This window comes from Argentina silus (genome assembly GCF_951799395.1).
Source record: "Argentina silus genome assembly, chromosome: 1".
Lineage (NCBI taxonomy): Eukaryota > Metazoa > Chordata > Actinopteri > Argentiniformes > Argentinidae > Argentina > Argentina silus.
In genome coordinates, this window is record NC_139655.1 from 24,081,610 (window position 1) to 24,104,408 (window position 22,799).

A 22,799-nucleotide genomic window follows, 5' to 3' on the forward strand; every position below is an offset into this window, starting at 1 on the left:
AGCCTAAAGGCAATTCTCTCCCTCAAAAGCACGTCACTTTCTTGGAATGAGAACCAGACAGTGTCAATGCTGCAACAAAGCGGAGGATTATACATATTACACACTGGTGCGTTATGAATTATTATGTACATACACCAGAGTTGTTGTCTGTGTGCATGGGCCATGTGTCACACACAGCCAATGGCAGCATACTGTACACACTGGTAGCTGGAGGAAATGGATCTTCAAATGCTATTGTTCAAATGCTATTTAAAGGGCATGCCTGCATGAACATGAGGTTTAAAGAAATTGGAAAGGAGGAGGACTGGTAACAATACAGGATGGAAAGAAAGTCTAGAATTCGGTCTAAAACAGGAATAATTATCTGAAACTGGTGCATTTGTATTTACACATAACCCTCCAACCAAAAACATAGAAATAGGTAATGTATAGTACATTTTAAATTGTAAAACATTCCTAGAAGCAAACATCATCAGTAGATAACATGATTTTGCATGTCCTGTACTACTCACGCTCTATCTGCTGCATAATCTACCCCTCAAATAAAACAGTAAACGTTGTCATCAATTGCAATACATATTTGTTAGCAATGTCTACAATCTCACTCTTTCAAATGATGAAACTATTGGGTATAATGTTTTGGAGTTCAAGATGCTCTTAAATCAAAAATATTATTGTTCTGATGTTTTGTTGCTCATCTTCCTGACAGTCCCAAAAGTTAAAATAGGGTCAAGTTCCTCAAGCATGTGTCTGTGTATTTATGCATCAATTTCATGTTTACTCATCAGTGCGTTTTCTTTGCATGGCCTTCGTCAGTTCTGACATGAAGTCCCCGCCCTTTGGTGCTGTTAACTGTGGCGTAGTCCTCCTGGGAGGAGGTGGGCCTGCTTTCCTCATCAAAGGGGTCGGTCTTACCCCTGCCGGGGCCGGAGCAGGAGGGGGTGGAGGTGGTGGTGGAGGAGGGGGTACCCCTGCCCCTGCCCCTGCCCCAACCATGCTCTGGCGAGGCGGAGGTGCGGGTACGGGACCCCTTCTGGCAACTACGGGGGAGAAGCCAGGGTCGGGTGGTGGAGGGGGCAGAGAGCTGTCAACTAGCCTAAAACCAGGGTCTGGGGGCGGAGGGGGTAGAGAACATATCAGGGGTGGGGGAGGAAGAGAACTGGCTACAGGGGAGCAGCCAGGGGCCGGAGGAGGGGGCGGGAGGAAGTCTGGAGGGTCGTCGGAGCCGTCGTCCTGGGCTAGAGGTGGGGGTGGTGGAAGGGTGTCCATGGATGGAGGTGGTGGGGGGAAGTTGGTAGGCAGGTGTCGCTGGGGAGAGGAAGTTGGATACAGGCTTCTATTGGCAGCCATGGGCGGTGGTGGGGGCTGCACTGGGTCCGGGGGTGGTGGGGGTATGAACTCAGTAGGTGGTGGCGGAGGTGGTAGAGGTGATGCATTGCCAAGATCCTGAATTGACAATTCAAAAACATGATCCATTAGGTTCGTTTTAAAACATGTGTGTAGTGTAGCTTTTGAATATAATAAACTTTTATTTAAAATACTCAAGTCTCTACATGTCGGCTACTGCAACCATAACATCTCTGAGGCATTATCCATTTAGTAAAGTCTTACTTAACCACTGGAAGCACCACTCACTATCACCTATTAAATAAACATCCCATCAGCATTGATGCTCTGGAATGGTTGTTGGTATGATTTAGTACCTTGGTCACAGATCCTGCAGGGGGCTGGGAAGCATGTCCATTCGCCTGAGTGGAAGCTTTGGCTGGGTGCGAGAGAGGGAGAGAAAAGGATAAAGATTACATGAAAATAATATTACACCGTATCAACACATCTACTGTTTGGTTTATTGGAATCACATCAATGGTCGGATAATCTGTAAAATCACAACAGACATCTTACCTTTGGTGGTGGCGGAAGGTGTGGAAGCAGATGGAGTCGGGCGATTGGTCCACACAGAGGAGACCGCCTTCTTCGTGGAAGTCTTATAGTTTTCATACAGAGCCACCCCATACTGAGAGGGACAAATAACATTATTAGATACCAGACAGCCAGCCCTATTTACTCAATACATTACTAGTTATGTCTATACCCTGGGTAGAGATTCTTGTTATGATACTCTAAAGCAGGGGTGTTGAACTGCAGGGTTTGCTGATTTTATTTAATCTCTGGAGCAAATGTAATATCACAAATTGGCCACAGAGAGTCTTCTACTCTGGTCTGCCAAATCTGAATTAAATGGTTCTGTATGGATGAAATGAAATCCTACATATACCTTTGTGGAATAGATTGAGCTCTCCTGTTTTAAAACATATCTGCATACCTACAGAATATGCATACAGTAGGACATATTTTCATGAAGATATAAACATTAGTAGAATGTTGGAAGGCCTAAACTCACCTTTGCAATGCGTATCCCGGTCACCCAGAGGTTCAGGGTACAGGCATCATCACAACATAAGAACTTGATATATTGAGACTCTTTCTGGATCTGGGGGTGCTGAAGATATGAATGGGTGGAAATGACATGTTATTATGACTGAAACAAAATGGTTTGCTTGTGTCACTACCCTATCTAATCTCTCAACTGTTTTTGAGGAAGTGGTTCCAACTTCCAATCAATCAATGCTAATGTGGCTCTTCAACAACATGGAAGAAGTCCAACACCGCTGATAGAATCATGACACTGTGACTGAATCCATCACAGAGTGAATAGTGATACTATTCTTTCCCCTGGCTGTTGTTCAAACACCACAATATGGATGAGATTATTGTCCATCTCTCATGAACACATTAGCATTGTGAAAGAGAAACAACTCTCCCTCTTTGCTTTAGGGCTACAGTATGGCCTACTCTGAGTGGTATAATTCAATGTTTTCCATTAGCTATGTACATGGAGCTGAATACATGTGAAACTGCCACTAGGGGGCAGAGTGTGTCCAAAATTGTATTTAGCTACAGTACATTGGCTACATAGGCCACAAAGCAGTAGGTATCTTGAAAAAGAGAAGCTAAATTAGTTTTTCTCCAGCTTTGCATTGATTGATTGCATGATTGCTGAGTTAAACATAATAACAATTATGTGTTGGACTTTGAAGGCAGTCATGTTGGGCAGCTGGCACCGGCGTCTCTACGTGGATGCAGCAGCCGCACTACTCGGTCACGGCTTTTCACCGTCCCAGCGCCTCGCTGGTGGAATGAGATTCCCACTGCTGTCATGACTGCAGAGTCGCTACCAATCTTCCGCCGTAGATTGAAGGCCCATCTCTTCAGGCTACATCTTAATAGTCCCTCCTAAAGACCTCTTCCCCCCCACTACCCCCTTGTACAAGTTTCTCTCTTGTTAATACAAAAACAAACAAAAAATCCTTCTTCTAGCATTGTGACTGCCAATTGGCCCTGGTCTGAGCATTGATTACTTTATCTTATGATGACTGATGGATAGATGATTCACTTACTTAAACAAATGTATTTGTTGTAAGTCGCTTTGGATAAAGGTGTCTGCTAAATGCCATAAATCTAAATGTAGATGTAAAAGCATCAGACCTTGGAGTCATGCAGACCTTGAACTAATCTCCCAGCAATGTACTCCCCCTTGTCTAAGTCATACACTGTAATTGAGCAGTTTGAGTGTTGAACGCAGCTAACATGTGCTGTTGTCATTACAAATGCACTTCATTCACTGTTTTTCAGAGATGCCTTATGATGACCCTCAGCTGAGCTAGATATTAGTAACCTTGTGAAACCTGCCTAGGGTTTCAAACTGTCTGCACTGACCGAGTGAGGTCATCTTCCTTCGCCCTTGGCCAGGTAGCACTCCAGCCCCACTTCTTCAACTCTATAGCCTTGAGAGGGATAGCCCTCAGTGAAAGGTAATTCAGTCTCTTTGCCTCCCTAAGCCCTTTTGGCTTTGATCCCCACCACCTTAGACTAATGGTGCTTGCTGATTCAAGTGTTTCCAAAAAGAAAAGAAAGAGTAGTTTCAGATCCTTAAAACATGAACCACTAACCCATCTAATTCTCCATTTTCAAATCAGTCAGCATCTCAGAAGAAATGAGGATCTTGTTCAAAGATGCAGGCTAAACTTCAAGCATTTGTCCTAATTTGTCATTTTAGAGAAGACAAGTTATTTTTTACAGTACTAGGTTATTCAAAACTGTTTTCACTTCCTCAATTAACTGTAACTTTGTATTGAAGTTCACATTTCACATTTCAATAAAACCCTGACTTAACTTAATGCTTATTCATGCTTACATACTTGCTTATGTCTCTTCAAGTGTCTACTCAGGCTCACTACATGCATCACATCATGAAACCTTCTGAGATTCTATGATAAACCACTTACCTTTAGAACAAAGCAGAAATCTGTTGGTGCCTTGTATTTGTTTTTGAAGTCTTTGCCATAGTAGACGTTTACATTGTCAAACTGGACGAAACACACCAGGTCACGAGACGTCTGCGGAAAAAAGGTCATAAATGCAATTTCATTTTGAGTGACAGCATTGTTTTCATACGCTGGCTTGAACTCACATGATTTATTGCTTAGTCAATTAATCAGTCTGCAGCTACTGTAGCCTGGAGAGGAGAGCAAGTTCACCTTTTGTTAAGTGATACTGCAAATCTCACCATACAAGGACAACATGTATATGAATAGAATGTTTGTGAATAAGAGTTGCCATAAAATTAAAGATGTAAGTGAATATACGCTGCCAGCAGGGTGTAAATACCCAAGTTGTATTTTTAGAGGGTTTGTATGGCGTTGATCCAGAAAAAAAGACTAGGCACTAGAACTTTGTAGTCTCAAAGTAAAAAACCTCCCGGCATTTCATAAAGGTTTCAGTTGACATTGAGCCAATATTTGCAGAAGGTCTTTTTTTCTTGTACCTCTTTTTTTCCAGAAAGGGGTTACTTTTGATCACATAGCAACTGAATGTATGTTGGACCATCTAGAGGAGGTCTATGTTGACACTAGTCTAACTGGGCCATATAGGTAGTGGTTGTGCATTTATTGTCTGGGCTTTGCCTGGGATGACCTCTGGTGACCTCTGACTTGCTGACCTTGCTCTTCCCTTTCGGAACATAATAAATTCCAGAAGCCCGCAGCAGGAAGAGTTTCTGCTTCCAAGACTTCTTGCCGTCCTCCCTGAGATAGAGCGCCCCCTCCAGGTCAGGCACGATGATGGAGGTTCCACAGAAGTTCTCCTGCGAGGGGAGGGGAGGGGAGGGGAGGGGAGGGGGAGCAGGGAGTCATGGAGAGGTTACACTGGAAACTGTCACTTGACATAAGAGTCTCACAGCTTTGTTATGGTGTGTTTATGTGTGTGTGTGTGTGTGTGTGTGTGTGTGTGTGTGTGTGTGTGTGTGTGTGTGTGTGTGTGTGTGTGCGTGCGTGTGTGCGTGTGCATGTGTGCGTGCGTGTGTGACTTACCTCCACAAGTAACTCCTTATCTCTGTCTTTCATGTCTTTGAGAGTTTTCTTATCCTTCTTCCACAGATAGAAGTTCTGCAGTGAGAAAATATGTTTTTGCTAATGCCAGCACAAATGAAGTCATGACCTACGATAACGATCCTAGTGCGCTCTGACAAGACTGCAATCCTTTGATTCAATATTTATACTAAATCCTTTGTTTGGATACTAGTAGTAGGCCGCTCTCACAGAGTTTCAAAGTGATATTCTATTGTCTTTGTATTTCTCAGGACTTGTACATCTAATCAAATTCACAGGGACTTATAAGGTAACTCTGTTGCTACAGGAGAGAGCCAACACTTGAGGAAATAATTGTGAATCCATGATGCAGTCTTTCGAAAATGAGATAATATCTCACACAGTTTTCCATGCACTTCACAGAGCAACATTTGATAGCACAGTCTCTTTGTGCCAACAGCCAAAACGCATTATTACTGTGAAATTATGAAGGCCATGTATTTCGCTGATGGCCATTTTGTTTGATGCTTTGCTGTGAAGACATAAGAGGCCTCTTTCTCTCTGTGGAATCTCTATTGAGAAAACATTGAAGCTAACCAGATGGTACAGAGTTGAAATAATGGAGAGATAGATTTGCAAAAACAGAGGGAGGCCAAGAAAAATGAACTGCCAAATGTTGAACTGTCGGGATATCATGAGCAGACCACCTCAGACAAATTGAACTAAGGGCAAATCTAAAGGCATGAATTTTTGAGGGAGGACTAACCTGAGGGTTTTTGAAGACCTCGTATTTATCTTCTCGTTCATGGAAATGCACTTTGTTTTCACTGTCCCTCGTCCATGCAGACAGTGGTTCTACAAGGTTCTCATGGTCTTCAAACCCCCTTTCTGCCAAGAGAGAAGCACATTAGATGTTATTCTATCACTCCTTGAAAAATAATCCCTCAGGTCGGTTCAATAATGATATGACGAAGCCTTAAACCTCACAAAATGTAAACATTTCAAGTTTACTTATTTTACATGAGACTGATTGAGAATATTGTTGTTCTAATAATGAGAATTCAATAAAATATCATTATTGTAACACCATTTTTGAAAGTGAAATAAGTAGCCATATGTAGTTCAACACGATGCCTCAACCCTACACCCCGCTATATTATCGAACCCAGTTACGAACATTGCATTGCACTCATTGCATTCATTTATTTAGTTTTGTTCTGTTGCCATATCACAAAATTTAGTTTACGACACCAATGGATGTTAGGAAAGCTCTAATTCAGACACACGTTCGACATTTCACTGCCTTACAGTTATACACTTACATTCCTATGCAGACTGCTACTGCTTTTAGAATGAGTTCAATAAAGCAGAAACTCGCTCATTTACCAAAGGATTTTATGTTGCATTAAAAACATTTAACATATTAAGAGCGCTTTCCGGCTCCTCCCACCACTTTGCCCACCCACATTGTGTAGATGTTATAACCCTCTATCGTCTTGTGCTGGGCGTTTAACTGCGCTGCAGTTTCACCATGTTTTCTGATTACAGACTACTTGCCCTGATTGAGAGGTCCAGTGTTGCAGTCTGTGGCCAGGCCTATTACTATACTGTCATGTAATGGCTGGTGTGACTTTGCTTTTATAAGGAGTCATTATGTGTAAAAGCCCTTTGAACTACTGTACATTAACCACATGGTATGTTGCAGTGTATGGGCACTGTGTATGGTGAACACATGGACGTCTCACGGTGAAGTAAATAATGTTCTTATTGACACTTTGTTTGAGGGGATATAAGCTGTTTACAATTCCTGTGAAAGTATTGTATTGCGGTACATGACTCTCCTACACCCATCCCACCCCACTGACAGGGTATAGTTGAGTATAGTAGAGTGTGACACATCAACCTCCCACTCATATATATGACTCAAATTCCCGAGTTGGGGGAGTCAAGAGTGTCATGTGGGTGAGGTAGCCTTAAGTTAGCCCTTATCACTAAAATGAAAAATGGGACTTTGCATTGGCAGGAATTGAAAGCTGATCATATCGGGTTAGAAAAACAGGTTACAGTGAAACAAAACTCAAGCTCACCTCTCCTTACACTATACAAATGGCCATGAGCTATGTGCTATAGGAGACATCTCCTTAAATGATGACATTGATATCAATCATGAATCATGATATAAAAATGTTCCTTTACCAAAATGGGGTTCTCTATAGAGCAGATGTTAATGAATTGAGTAAATGTGGCCAGTACAGTGAACCAGCTGAGGTAGAGAGAGGATGGAGGATTGAGATCATAAGGACTCTATTTCCGCATGACAGAGAAGATGACTGACAGTGTCTGATGCAGTAAATTAAACCCACCTGTCTGGTGTGTGTGTGTGTGTGTGTGTGCGTGAATGGTAAGGGGGGGTTATATCAATGCCTCTTTGTGAGCTTGCTGCAGTGAGCTGTCATCATGCCAATAAAAACACAGTCCATCATCTGGACCTAAATGAAATCCCACCCGGTAATAGCCCCCTGTGCGTGTGTTAGAATGAGCAAACTGACACACACTGAAGAAAAGTGTGTGTGTGTGTGTGTGTGTGTGTGTGTGTGTGTGTGTGTGTGTGTGCGTGCATCCGTGCGTGCATCCCTGCGTGCATCCGTGCGTGTTTGGGATATGGATGGCTCACCAAGCTGCAGTTCGGGGTTGGTCTCAGACAGACTCCAGTCTACGTTGCAGTCACAGTGGGTCTTCTCAAACAGGTTATCCAGAACATCCCTCACTGCCTGTCTCTCATCCACCATCAGTGTCTTTGCGCTGCCATCATTCATTAGAACCTTGACCACCAACTACATGGACAAAATATACATTATTTACAGAATTAAACATTGGAATTCACATGTTTACATATTAATTCTGTCCAAGGTTACTTTTTAGTTTGTAGTTACTTTTTGTATTTTTATTTTTGATGACAGCCAGTGACATGTGATACACACATGTTGATATATGTGGTACATAAAATAGATAACTTACTTGTCTAGCCAAAAGGTAAGCAAAGTCATGGTTATGACAGTTTTAGTATATATTTCAGTATAATGTGGAGAAGAGCATAGCAGGTGTTCAGAGGGAAATGGCAGTTCATGTCATAAAACACATGCCTTGCCTTGTTCCCATTGACTGATGAATAACAGTGTATTGTCGTGTAGTGTATTCTATTCTATTCTATTTGATTTTATTCTCTAGCTCAAGACTGTTTTTTTAAAATGTATTATTCTCTATTGTCAAGACTGTGGTTAAGCTCATAGTGGAGCAGAGTAAGACCAGCATTGCAGGCTCATATGGCTTTAGACATCCTGGATCTGAAAACAGATCCTGACTTAGGAAGCTGAGGAGCGTCACAGACTGGAGGTCATCCGGTCACTAACTTCGTCATAAAAATGTGTCTTTCAAAGGCCAAATCGTATTAGAGGATTCAGTGTCTTAGATCAGGTTTTCACCGCCTTCTCCTTGTGTAAAAAACAATGGATGTGCACCATATGTTCAAATGGAATGTGATTTTGAATATGGATCACTTATGTTATTTTTCCCCCCTCTTGTGAGGTAGGTGTCTTCAAAAGAGTGTATTCGCAAAGTAAATGCGATCATTCATATTTGACAGAACCTGCAGCTCTGATTTAAAGGAAAGACAGAGAACAGAAAACTACACCACACAACACTGAGAATGAAACCTTTCCCTCCACCATCTCACCAACCAGGACAGGTGTTCCTGTGAAACTGACCATAGAGGTTAGAGATGTAGAGTCTGTTTCATGAGCATGCCCGTTTTTACATTATATACTTGTGGCACAAATATACTTGTGTAACCCACTGAATAATCATCTGATACCCTCTGTCTGTCTCCAAGTGTACAGCATCACACACCACAATGTTTACTGTCTTGCACCCAGTCATAAGCAGTTATAATCACTGATGTTATGACAGGTTATGACAACTAATGTAACCGAGTCATACCCAAATTTACGTGAGTGAGCTAGCAAGCCACCGTTCTTAGTTTACTTAAGACAACATTACACTAATGTAACATCATAACATAGCCAACGTTTGCTGTCATGTCTTCCTACTTGACATGACTCCTAATTGCATCCATTACATCATGCTAATGACATTGTAAAGAGAACACTATGTGTTATGAGTAAAATCCTGGATTTCAGTCCCCTAGCTGGTTGTCCTCTCCTGCAAGCAGCTCTGCTGCCTGCATAGCCACATGTGTCAGTGGTTTACTACAAGACAGCTTTGAAGATGTTAAAGTGTCCACACATCACCAGGAGAGGAAACCAGGATGTCCTTTTGCCAAAAAGAATAGAGAGGAAGAGGCCTACTGTACTGCACTTTGTGTGATAGCACAAAAAGGCTTATTTTAGTCATGGCACAATGAATTAGGCCTATTGTGTGGTGTCTCATCTGCTATTATCTTCACAAAGTTTGAAACATACTGTGGTTAAGAAATGACCCCACAGTTGCCCCATTTGGGTATTAATATTGCTTACCTTTTTTACTTTGGCTTCTTTGAGCTTCTCCAGAGCAAGTTTGATCTTGTCTGCTTTTATCTGTGCCTCGATTTCCTCCTGAAGAAGATCAATGATTCAATGATTAATGATTGTTATGTGACACAGAGAGTCTAGAACATACATATTAGATACTGTATGTACATTAGCTATAGAACATGGATAATGATCATGGAAGAACAACAATGAACCCGTAACAGAACAGGAGCAGAGGGAGGCCAACATCATTGATGATGTACAGTATACCTTGCTATGGTGAGGAGCACTTGGTGTGGTCAGTTTCCGCTAGATGAGGTCACAATAACAAGGCCTGTTAAAAAATTGTAGCACTCGCTGCCGTCTTATAGTTGACTCACCATGGAGGGCTTCTCACTCTGTGGAGGCGGAGGGGGCGAGAGGGAGGCCACGGGTGAGGCAGAGTTGCTGGCTGTGCTGTGGCTGCTCTCAGGCGAGGTGGGGGAAGCGAGGAAGGGGGCAGGATAGGAGCTGAGCCCCTGTGGAGCAGGAGGCAGGCCCATGGGGGCCGGTTTGGACCCTTTCTGCGCCTCAGCCACCAGTTTCTGCTCTGTAGCATTGATGTCAGCCACCAAATCGGCCATTAGCGCGTCCAGGTCATTATCCTCTAGGTCATTCAGGGACTCTATGGTGAAGGGAGGGGAAAATAAAAATGGAGCTGTAATAACAATGGACACTTTGACCTTCCTGCAACACTCTAGACTCTCTAAATACTGCTTGTTTTGCAGTCAGCTGAAGCCGGTGGGCAACAGTGTATAATTGGAGTGTAGGCTGATTTTAATCTCTGTCTGAAATTAGAGCCTGAACAGTAGCCAGACATATTCCAGAGGTATGATTAAGAACTATTTTTTTTCCACCTCTCTGCATCATTGGTTCCCCACTCCAGTCATTTATTGTAATTTTCTGCGTAATTGATAGCATACTTTCCCCAGTAGACTGACCCAACGGAGAAATAAGCATTGCAGAAAAGCTGAAATGGCCGACAATCGGTCTCTAGGGTGTTTAACACTATACTGACTCAGTGTGAGGGCTATGAGTAAGATTTACCGTTTTGGTTAGTGAAGCCGATGGAGAAGTTGATTTCTTTGGTGGAGCTAGTAGGCGACTCTGGAGGCACTGTTTCAACACCAAGGCTCTGTGAGGAAAAAGACGGAAATGGGAAGTTAATAAGTCCTTAGAAATCAAGTGCCCATGTAGCTATTGGTTTAACCCCAGGCAAGCACTCAGATACAGTAAATATACACAAGACAGACAACAGATTCTTGTTTAGACAACAGTTGAAGGAATTACTCCAACATAACCGCAAAATCAGTTAATTGAGAAGTTATACTGGAGAATAAATGAAAAACGAAACAGATGTCTGTGATGTCACTAACTCTGACTATAGAGTATAGCAAATTGATTCACTCTCATGGTCTTCAATGTAGTATTACACTTTGGATGAATTCCTATAGTAAACCAAATAGGTATTTGAAAAATGACATTCAATATTAGGTATCTCAGGCAACCTGGAGTTGATCGAAAGCATTAACTGAGTGAAAACAAACATCAAAGGATCAGCACGACGTAATGTCTGCCTCGCTTATGAGTTTGCCTTTTGACCTCCTTTCTTAAAGGGGAGTGTAATTTATGGTTGTTGTAAAACCACAGAGTGTTTCTCTCCTGCTGCTTTGGCTGTGCTTGACAGTCTGGAGTGTCTCTGTGATCGATGCTGTGTTTTAGTGTTATAGTCATGTTTGTCAAAAGCAGCATTCTATTTACCTGTTGGTTTTGGACCTGTGGCAATATAGGCAATCAGAAAAACCTAATCACTGTGTTGTCAGTAGAAAATTATTTTCTTGTTATAAACTTGGAGATGTGTGCTTTTATGCAACTAATAGGAGGAGTCTATCAATCACATTGTAGAGAACTGTATATCTAAGTATGAATGCTGGTTAAATGAAGAACATTGTATGAATGTTTTGTCTGGGTGAAATGCCTTGCTCAAACATTCCTAAAAGGGAGAGATATGGGTTTGCCTAAAGTCAGCAACTGCTGATATTTGGGAAATCACCTTGAAGTTATATAATTATATATATGAAGTTTCAGAATTTGAAATGTAATAACTGTTATTGGCTAAGGAAGACATTAGGCCATGTGAGGACTTATACGTGTGTTATACATGTGTAATATAGTAGTGATGAGAGTGATGAGCAAAACATTGGTTATGTATGTGCGGACTCACCTGTGTGAGAAGGTCCATCTCCCCCAACAAGTCACTAAACATGGCGTCGATGTCATCCATCTGTTACAGGCAGGTAAAGGGAAGAGTGAGACACAAACAGGTATAATGATCAACAAAGTATGATAAACTCCATGTTCGCTTGTCATGAGAACTGTGACACTGTTATGTTATATCTTGTCACAGTGAGTTTATATTGATTACAGCATTTTAAACAATAAAATCCCTTGCTATTGACTAGTTGGCACATGACAGATGTAGAATGCTAGGAATGCAGTTAAAATTAAAATTTCAAATGCATACCAACACACACTTTTGCACAAGGACTACTTTGTACACATACATACAATGAGATCAATATCGCTAGGTCTGTGTAGCACAGCCAACTGTGAGATATGACTTCATTATAGAATGTTTCAACAGGGAATATATGTAGCCGGAAGCTAAGTCTTATTGCACAACCTCTCCAACAAAAAAGCATGGTATGCATAACTCCAGGCATTCACTCTTTGTCAAGACATGCATTGCCTTGCAAAACTCCCCACCAGAGTAACTGCAGGGCACAGAAGTATGAAAAACTGTTTAATCCTAGTTCTGTAGTTTGTCAGTTTTTGGTTTTATGTTGGTCCAAATGTATGACAAAGGTATTTGGTAAATATATGGCCTAGGTTAGTAACCTGTGCCCCTTTTGATACTTTCATGCATGCATTCATGCATCCCTCCCCACCGTCATGCGGGTTCAAACAGGTCCTAGCCTCTTTAGTGGGGGGAGTCATTAAATGGCTAAGATGCTAAGATGCTAAATCAAACTGTGCTTCAGGGCCCTCCCAACATTTTACACTTGCCAATCCTTGGCTATATTCTCATTTGAGGGCAGTCGGTAAAGGGTCAGCCCTGAACTATGCAGGCTACATTAACATAGCAAACAGAAATCCTACTGCCCACACATTTGGAATATGTTGTGCCATGCCTCATCTTAAAGATCTGATGTAGACCTCATCATCTGTCACAGACTCGAATGCCATATTATGTTTCTACAAGACCACTGAACAGTTGAATTATCAAACTGCGGCTAATGGTGGATGACGTGGCGCTGATCAACCTTACAATGAACCAGTAGATGATTTGGCAATGGGCATATCTTTTTGGTATGCATGCTCAATCATTGCATTTAGCTAGGGCAAGGATTGATTGAGTACGTTCTTTAATCATGGCATACGATGATTTTGAATTTGTTGCTTATTAAGGTATACCAGCAAAAGAGAATCATCCAGACTCTCTGTACACATAAACTCAGAAAATCACCATATCCTCCATTATCACAGTATTACTCACACAGGATCATTGCTGCTGTCCTTTCAAAACATATCACAGGGTCACTAAGATAAATCTTATTTTCTTTATCTAGATTTGTGAAATAGCCAGTGAATAGATCAAGTAGCTTTATGTTTTGCCTAAAAACAACCCTAGAAGACTCAATTGAGATACAGTGGTCATTATATGTGCTGTCTCTCTCACACACATATTATGAGAAGCTTCATTTAGTAGAGCAAATGTTATGGTGGGCTGGGCTGTGCAGTCAAAACACAGGCCATGTTTTTCTATTGCAGAATATGGCTGCATCTGGACTGGGGTAAGTCTGACTTTGGTCCCATGGCTAGCGTTCTGATGGAGTACTTGTCCGGTAAGGTAGCTGCAGCTACTGCACAATTACCTTGTACAATTACCTCCCTCCTCTTCCTTTTCACTTCTCTTTTGCTCACTTCTGCTCTCTGTCTGTGAAGGTCTTTATCCAGTGTTATCTAGCTTTCTTCCTCCCTATGATTATTTATTTACTTTTTCAAGATAAATATCAAACCTTCATTAGCATTTGATACATGACAGTTTGTGAGATTCCTTCAGACCAAGTTTAAACTTAAGATAGACCAATACTATTTCAACCAAGAACAGATGTAGCTTGTTTACAGAGATAAACCATTAACACTTCACAGGGCACTTTATCCTACATTCATAGTATCACAACCTTTGTATGTGTGTGTGTGTGTGTGTGTGTGTGTGTGTGTGTGTGTGTGTGTGTGTGTGTGTGTGTGTGTGTGTGTGTGTGTGTGTGTGTGCATGTGCATGTGCATGTGTGTGTGTGTGCTTGTGCATGTGAGTGCACAAAACTGTTGATTTCACTCTTCTCTTGTGTACTCCTCTGCCTTAGCTCAGGGTATCGTTGGTGTGCCTCAAAATAGAAGGAAGTGGTTACAAGCTTCCTCCTACTAGTGATGTTGAAAGCATGTGATAGTGAAGGTTTGAACAGGAAATGGCGACATACAATGTCTGTTTCAAACTTTGCAATCCTACTTACTATACATATCTACAGTCTACCACACCCAGTCTAAGTCTAATTTCACTCATAATGGGATTGTGTACTCACAGACACATTTTATTAGTGTTGAACAGCTCATTTGAGCATCATGTCAGCAATTTCAAAACAATACAAACAGATAAACAAACCACTATCAAATATAGTAGAGGTTTGTGTGGTCAAAATTGGTCTTGCCATGACAAAAAATCAATGTTTCTCCACTTCATCGCTCTGTGTTATTTATTCTGTTTTGGGTTTCTGTTTTGTTTCGTGTTATGGCAACCCAAGTGTATAACACAATAGCCTTCTCTGCATCATTTTTGGCCACGTCAGCATTTTTTCACTCACCAACAATCTACAGAACATACAAACACAGTGTGCAGCTCATGCCAGTTTCCATTTGTTTGTCACACAAGGAAAAGATTAGTGTATTGGTCCTTTAACTCCAGCCAGCTGTGTTTCAGAAGCATGCTTTGAAGAGGGTACTAAAGAGAACAGTGCCAGCTCTCAGCATATCCTCTGACTGAAACATCACTAAGAGGTTGAATTTGCAGCAAAGGGTCAGACCCTTGGCTAGAATTAGAGACATGTAGTTGGCAAGAGGGTGAAAAGTGAAACCCACAGAAAAGAATAACAACACTGATTACTAACTTCTACAGTGTATCATATCTTATATCTTAGCTATGTTATATAATTCTGCTTTTCCATTGTTGCCCTTTGAGCAAACACGGTAGAAGAAAGTCAACAAAAATTAGTTAGCAGCATTTAACCAGTTCATTTTCAAGCTTCAACTATAACAGAAATGGATCTTATCTGATCAATGCAAGAGCCTATTTCTATCATGGTCCACTGTAATGTCAATGATGTCGCCATCCCTCAATATAGGGCCTTGTTACTGGAAGATGAAATAATGTCTCAGAGTTTTCATTTTGTGACCCACCCACTGCAAAGTAACAAACCCTAATAGTCAAGTTGTAAGCTGCAAAGTGAACAACATCTTAGCTGTTAGTGCACACCCTGTGAAATGTTATCGTCGACACAAACATAACATGTATGTTAAAGGTTGTAAAATAAGAGGTATTGGTCACTACTTTAAGTGTTTCTATTCTGCTAAACCAAATTAACACAAATGAGGACAGTCCATCTAGATATTGGCGACAGTTTTAACTTTGTAACATCGCAGGAGAGCTGGTACATTGAGAATACTTCATGGCTGAAATGAGTAGACCAGCGTGATGAACGCTCTGTTTTCAAATGAGGGTCATTTCTGTGGCATAGGGCACTGAACTGGGATCAGTTTTCCATTTAAATTGGACAAGGGTGCCACAGGAAGACCAACTTGAAGCCACTGTAGGGCCTCTGGGAGGTTACTAGACTTGTGAATTACATGTTGTCATTACTGGAATACCAAGGGTTTTAAATACTGACTGTAGAAATGACTCTCATATTGTGCAAAATAACAAGATGATGTCTCTGTCCCTGTCTTTTTTGTACTTGAAGCAGTTTTTTCTCACAGTACTCATCAAACTAGTAAGCACTTGTGCCACATGTTATTATGTACTGAATATGTTTGTTGGTACAATACAGGCATTTTGAAAACAGCTGGGAGTCTTCATGAAACCTGCCAACAATGCCAAACATTATGGAAATACACCACCATAATTATTGTTTTCACAGACATTATTTTAGAACAAATACAAACTGTGGCATGCTAAGTAATTTTAGCATTTTCTAGCTAATTTCGCTCAAAACTTAGAAAATACACATGTGGAATTCATGATGTGCTGGCAACAAAATTGAAACCAGACTACAGCTCTAAGTGGTCGTATCCTAGTACCACATATACCTTAATGTAAACATCTTATAAAAGCTCCCTCTCTTACGCAGATCACATTTCTGAATCAAATCTATTCATTTCAAGATATTGAATATTGCAGTTAACAGTACTCCAGTCACAACCGGTGCAGGCTAGGGGCATGAAAACTTGCCCTATAGTGATACACATCATGTTTATGTTATGGAACATAATACTGGAAAAAACATATACTCTTATATGAAAACTATGATCCTATTATTTTGCAATCAACATTAGCTACATAGAAAAACACACATACATCTAACCAAAACTCCAGCTTAAAGTCACAATCTTGGCTTTCCAGTCCAAGGTGCCGTCCTACTACTTGTTTGAACTATAAAGGGTGGATATTGTCAGTTAGACAGAGAGTCATTTGAATGATGTGGCGGTAACCACCCCCACTTCCAAATATGAGGGGACATTGTAGGTGCCTGATGCTCGAAAAACCAAAAACCACCATTTTAAATACCTTGCATTGCTTTGGCCCTTGTCACTCTTACTCTCTTACAATTGAGTATGTTTCTCTGCCTGTAATAATGACAATCACACTGTCACCTTGGCAGCAATTTCAACGGTCTAGACTGAACACCAATGGGAAAAACATTACAGCTGAACGACATGAGCTTTTATGGCAGAATAAGGAAGTTATTTTCACATGGCAAGTGAGTCACGCACAGATCTACATTTAGTGCATGGTCCACCTAAGTTGGAGAGATAGAATTCACAAGCAGTAACACTTCTCATTCTTTTCTTGCTCAATATAGTATTACATTGGGGGGATGCATGAGGGAGGCCAAGCCTTAACAAGAATTGAGTCTTGTAATCACACATGATTCTTGGGTAGATGCTTGTGAGCGCTCCAGTCAACAGTATTTACATGGCAATGAACTTCTGTTGTGTTATTGACAGTCAACTGTCAAAAATCTACAGTATATCACTCAGGAAGACTCTTCAATAACTCCAATGAAATAAAATAGTGACGACTGTTATGTCCATTGCCAATAATGTACTATTTACATAATACTGGCATCTGATGTTAAATATATACTGTAGTTATCGAGCACAATGCTTAAGGGATTTTTTTTTTTACTTCTAAGTTAGTTATATATAGCAATTGAATCTTTAAAGGGTATTTTTTATGTGGTCTAATCCCACTCTTATATGTTTAATTTTGATTGGATAGAGATAGTAAGGAGGAGAGGGTATGTCAGCAGGGCATGGACAGGATTCAAACCCATGCCGACATGTGCATATGTGTGCATTGTAGGCCGTGATGCTAGACCACTGGACCACCCCAAGCCACATAACAATTGAGTCTTGAAGAATATAACTTATAAATGCCTCATTCACTTAGTTATACTGTTTAACCCCATCAGAACACAAAATATAAGCTTGTTTTACTCCATTGTTTGCAAACAATGTAATTATAAACAAACACTGTATAGCTTCAAAACATGGTTAAAACTATCATTTTGATCTCATGGATGGTCAGTCCTTGCACTCATTGCTCTATCTATGAATTTGAGAGTGGGTGGAGACCGCTTTGTTGTTGTTTGAATTGCAGATTGCCCCTTTAATTAATGTTACTAATATGGAATAATTGTAAAATCATCCCAATTGTCAATGGTATGTGTGGCACCTTACTTTAGCAGCTTTGGAAGACAACCGTTATTCTGAAAACTAAGTCATAAATCCCAACAATACAATAACAGAAATGCAACTCACCTTTGAAATCTTTGTAATCCCTTTTCACTGATAAACTGATAACAGGTTCATGAACATCAATTGTGTCCGTAGCTTTTAATTTTCTAATAAAACTGAACACCACAACACTCTCACATGCAGAGTTGGGTGTGTTGAGTTGGATTGCATCAGCGTCTGACTGCTTCATTTTCCTGCTGTATGCGGAAGTTCAGGTCTAGACCTGTCAGTACATTCCATTGTGAGCTGAACACTTTCACAACAGTCCTCTCTGGGCAGCGCAAGTACGCCCTTGCCAACCCGCTTATCTGTAAAGTAACTATGTGTGTACAATGAGCTGTCTCAAGGCATGCTTGAGCCAAAGTCAGATCATAAATGAATTAATTTGAGAAAAGTAGACCAGTTTAGTATGTATCCCTATAAATGTCTTTTTAGATGCATGATTTGTAACAAAAGCATGTGAGAAGTTAAATGGCCATTAATGCTGATGATATTGGGTTAGGAAAGTTTCACTGAAAAGAGAAGAGGGGAAAGAATTTAGCTTAATCATTAATTGCTTTGAAACTGATTCATTGCAAGTCTTTGGCAACTGGATGTACAATATGTCACAACACGTCAGAGCTAGGGTTGATAATGAGTATTACCAGTCTATGGCTGAAGCAGACCAGAGCTCTGCATGCTATCCTGTGGAGCCAAAAGCTGTGGGGGAACCTCTAATGTTAATTTAAAATTTCCAAAGAAGCTTTTCACAAATCAACGGATGCCATTGCAAAGAAAATGGGTTCTTACAGAGTCCACAAGCCACAAGAACCAAGAACATGCGTTTGGTGAGATATGTCAGATATGTGCAGAGGAAAGTCAGAGAGTGTAGAGCTGTTAAGCTATGAATAGCATCAGGGCCTTATCTGACCAAGCAGACACACAGATGTCTCAGCAGTATGTATTTGCATTCATCCTTTATTCAACCAGGGAGGTCATATCAAGATTTACAATTTTCCTTTCTAGCGAACACATATTTATACAAAAGACAGATAGTATCAAGTGGACAAACTCTCATTATATTTTGGGCAATTCTGGTGATGAATTTAAATGTTAGCAATGCAAAGGAAATCCTCATATGGAATCTGTATCATAGTAATTCTTTAATTAATGTTCAGTACTGAAATCCATCCCTCCACCGACAACCAACATACATTAATTACAAGGAGCTACAGTACAGTACGAGTGGAAAAATAACACCAAGTTTCCAACATTTGCTGGCTATTATTTAGCCATTATTAGCACTGGAGCTGTTATAATTCTGACCTATTTTTTTCACCTTTGTTCCAGCGAAAAGTGTGGACCACCCTCTTTGTGGCAAGAAGCTGTCAACATGTTGTGTGGTTGATCTCCATGGGGGAAACCAAATAGCTCTGAATGAGTCCAAGAGCCTTTCATGGGTTGTGATGTATTAAATAAACACTTGGGGAAGGCATGAGGCCTAGCCACCCTCATTTCCTCTTCCAGGGGTTGATAAACAGATGGATGCCATAGGCTGCCCCCATTAGCTCCATACTACTCCTAAATGCTAACACATTGACATTTTAGAGAGACCTCTCTAAATAAATACGCTGATTTGAAGATCACTATTGTTGAGTTAAGCAGCTTAGAATAGTAGGGTAAAGCTCTCTAGTTTATTGTGCCTTTCCAATCACCTCCTGGTGACTGGAGGTGCTCAGTAGAGACAGGAAATATTCATTATCACTACAGACCAATGCATGGTTCATCTCAGCTGTCCATGTCAAACTCTCTGCCCTGTCCATAAACCCTATGATGGGGGAGGTATGGTCCTGCCATAGGACTCCATTAGCATGTGATTAATCTAGGCTCCTCAAATCCATTTGTACAGTAGTTAACCATTGCAAGCCTGCCACCAACTGAACTCTTTTGTATCTGTCTGACTATGTAATATAGGAAGAGGTTTGTGATAATATTTCTGAAATACAGGAAATGCAACTTCTGGTGTGGCCTCACCAACAAACTTACATATGCCATTGACAGAGGCAACATTTGATACAGTCAAATGGCAGTCTGAATCGAAAAAAGTACTTCTACAAAGCTCTCTTCAACAAAGACCAATCTTGCAACACAAGAAAGTGATTGTGTATGCCAGGTTTCAAATAATGTCATAATAAAGCCCATATGGCAAGGTGTGAGGGTTGTGGCTGGGTAACTGAAAGGCGAGTGAGAGGGCATATTCTAAAACCATTAGTCTGAATCCTGTTATTCCTCTGAAGCTGTGCATTAGTCTACACCTCATAATGCCTTTCCTGAGCCATTCAGTGGGGTGATAATGTCAAAAACAGTTTTGAAAACACTAAAAGGTTCATCGCAACACAGTAAAATGTCTGTTAAAAAGTAATTCAACATAAGAATCCCAGACAGTGTTATATGATGATATGCATAATATATTTTGCAGGAGTGCAGTAGTGCCCTCTGCTGTGAAGCAACACCAGATTCTCCATGGCTAGCTTGTATATGATGCTACTGAACTTGGTGGGTGGTGAGGTGGAATCGGTGCCAACCAACATCGAATCCTCCATTTCTTTCCAGAGAAAACAATAATTAAATAATTATCACCCATCTTTAGGGGTGAATTAAATACAAGGTAGTAGGAGCATTTTAGTAGGAGCACGGGTTGTGTGTGGGGTATGTAAATATGTCAACAAGAAAGAAATGTTATCTTAACAATATCTTAACTTCTCGCTAAACTAAACTGTTGGTGGGTCATTAGAAGTCAAAAGTGCAACCCTCTCAAAGAAAGCAATCAATTCAGTATTTACTGTAACTATTTTCTAGATGCAGTATTCCACAATTATTCAAATATTAACTCAAAGTATATGTAAGTTACCCCATACAAGCCCTAGACAAGCCAAAGGAGTGATAAGCTAAAACACTAATGACAGTGGGAGAAAGTCCCATACCAGCTAAAGGTTTAACATTCCTGACTTTCACCACCTCAACAAAAGATAGACCTCGCCGGCTCTGCCTGTAAACAACCATGAACAAAGTTGACATGGCTAGTTTAACACGACATACACTGGGTGAAGGACAACAGCTGTCTCAACAACTAGGACATCCTAAACCAAAACCTTCTGACACCTCACACAACACTGGTGACCACAAGGTCATCACAATGTCAATGCAAGACCAAATGAGACATGCCAATCAATGAAAGCCCAGTTGGTCATAAAATACTTTTATGTCAGGTCTCTTCAAGATTTAGTAGCCTATAACCTGATTGGAGAACTGCAGTATGATATTGGCATAATGCCCAAATTATTCATTTCCTCTTAGTTATTAATTTGCATAATGGTGAATTATTTATAGCAAATCAATGTTTACGTTTTTTTCTTGGTATTATAAATATATGTATGTGTTTTTAGTAAAGGGCGCAATGTGAGAAAGTCACATCAATGGAGACTGCTATTCCAATGGGGGAAACTGGGAAGGGGAAGGGTTAATTTGCGGCTGGGGAAACCTGATGCTAATTAAGTCGTTGGAATGCTACATACTGACATTCTAGTCCAGAACCCTCCAGAGTGGGTCAGAAATGGAGAGAGAGAGGAGCGATGTTTGCGTCTAATGTTTTTATTCTTCACTGACATTCCTGAATTAAAGGGCATCCACACCAAATACCGAAGCTACAGGTAATTTTCTCTTTTGTTTTGTCTGTTACTGATCAAAATTCCTTTTAGCATGTCTGTCTGCCTCTTTATTTAATGCCATTGTGGTTAAACAAGATAAAAGGGTAATGGGAACCAGTAAGTTATAATAATGTATTCTTATTCAAATAGTGAAGTATATAGCTATCCGAAATAATAATTGTGTGATTGGCGCAATGATAATTATGATTGATCTGTGTCAAGACTAATGGCATGATACTAAAGTAGGTTATTTGTTTCTGTTCTTACAGGGAGATACATGCACAATGGTAATGTCCAGACCAGTGCTGTTGTTGTTGCTGTACTCTTTATCACTACATGACACTGTGAGAGGTGTCGCAGAGATATGCCGGGGGACGCACTGCTACGGTGCCGAGACGGGAGACCCAAGACCCTGCATTGGGGCGCAGTGCCCGGGGGGCAGATCATCCAGACCGCCACGGCATAATCCTACGACACAAGGCAGGTCGGCGCAGATAGTGGCCATCCAGCACCATGCGTATCCAGTAGTCTCGGACCCATACACGGGTGCCCAGCCTCAGCGCGGAAGGCACAGTGACAACACCAGGGAAAGCGCACGGATGCGAGCGTCTGAAGTTTTCAGTTCAGGATGTACCGGAGCGGATTGCGTTACTCCTCAGAAACAACTTCAAACCATTAACGATACAAGAGACTGCAAAGGGATCGAATGTAAACTGCCGCTGAGAATACGGTCAAAGCCCCGAGCAAAATCTTGTGTGGGAGAGGACTGTCTGGCTAGTTCTGAAGATGCCGCCGCCGCCGCCAGCCACCCTCCCCTTGTCCATATGCCGGACAGAGCCGCTCAATTTCTGGGGGAATTTCCGGAGTTTGGATATCCTTCGTCGGATCTTGGCGGCGCGCCTTTGGGGGTGCAGCTCACGTGTGACATTAAACCAGGTTAGTTAGATTATGTTAACAACAATGTGTGTATGCTGACTAGGCTAACATGTCTA

General features: G+C 41.1%; 1 protein-coding gene across 1 annotated transcript; it reads right to left on the reverse strand.

Moving 5' to 3' along the window:
• Positions 1–79: 79 nt before the first annotated feature.
• apbb1ip (amyloid beta (A4) precursor protein-binding, family B, member 1 interacting protein) lies at positions 80–18,284 on the reverse strand. The gene is made up of 14 exons (XM_083666366.1): positions 18,146–18,284; positions 12,216–12,275; positions 11,039–11,126; positions 10,333–10,616; positions 9,959–10,036; positions 8,101–8,260; positions 6,193–6,314; positions 5,430–5,504; positions 5,060–5,203; positions 4,347–4,457; positions 2,402–2,500; positions 1,903–2,014; positions 1,704–1,765; positions 80–1,446 (listed from the first exon to the last, which is right to left on the reverse strand). Exons 2-14 carry the CDS (start codon positions 12,273–12,275, stop codon positions 778–780), a joined length of 2,064 nt encoding a protein of 687 aa, XP_083522492.1. The 5' UTR covers positions 18,146–18,284; the 3' UTR covers positions 80–777.
• Positions 18,285–22,799: the final 4,515 nt, after the last annotated feature.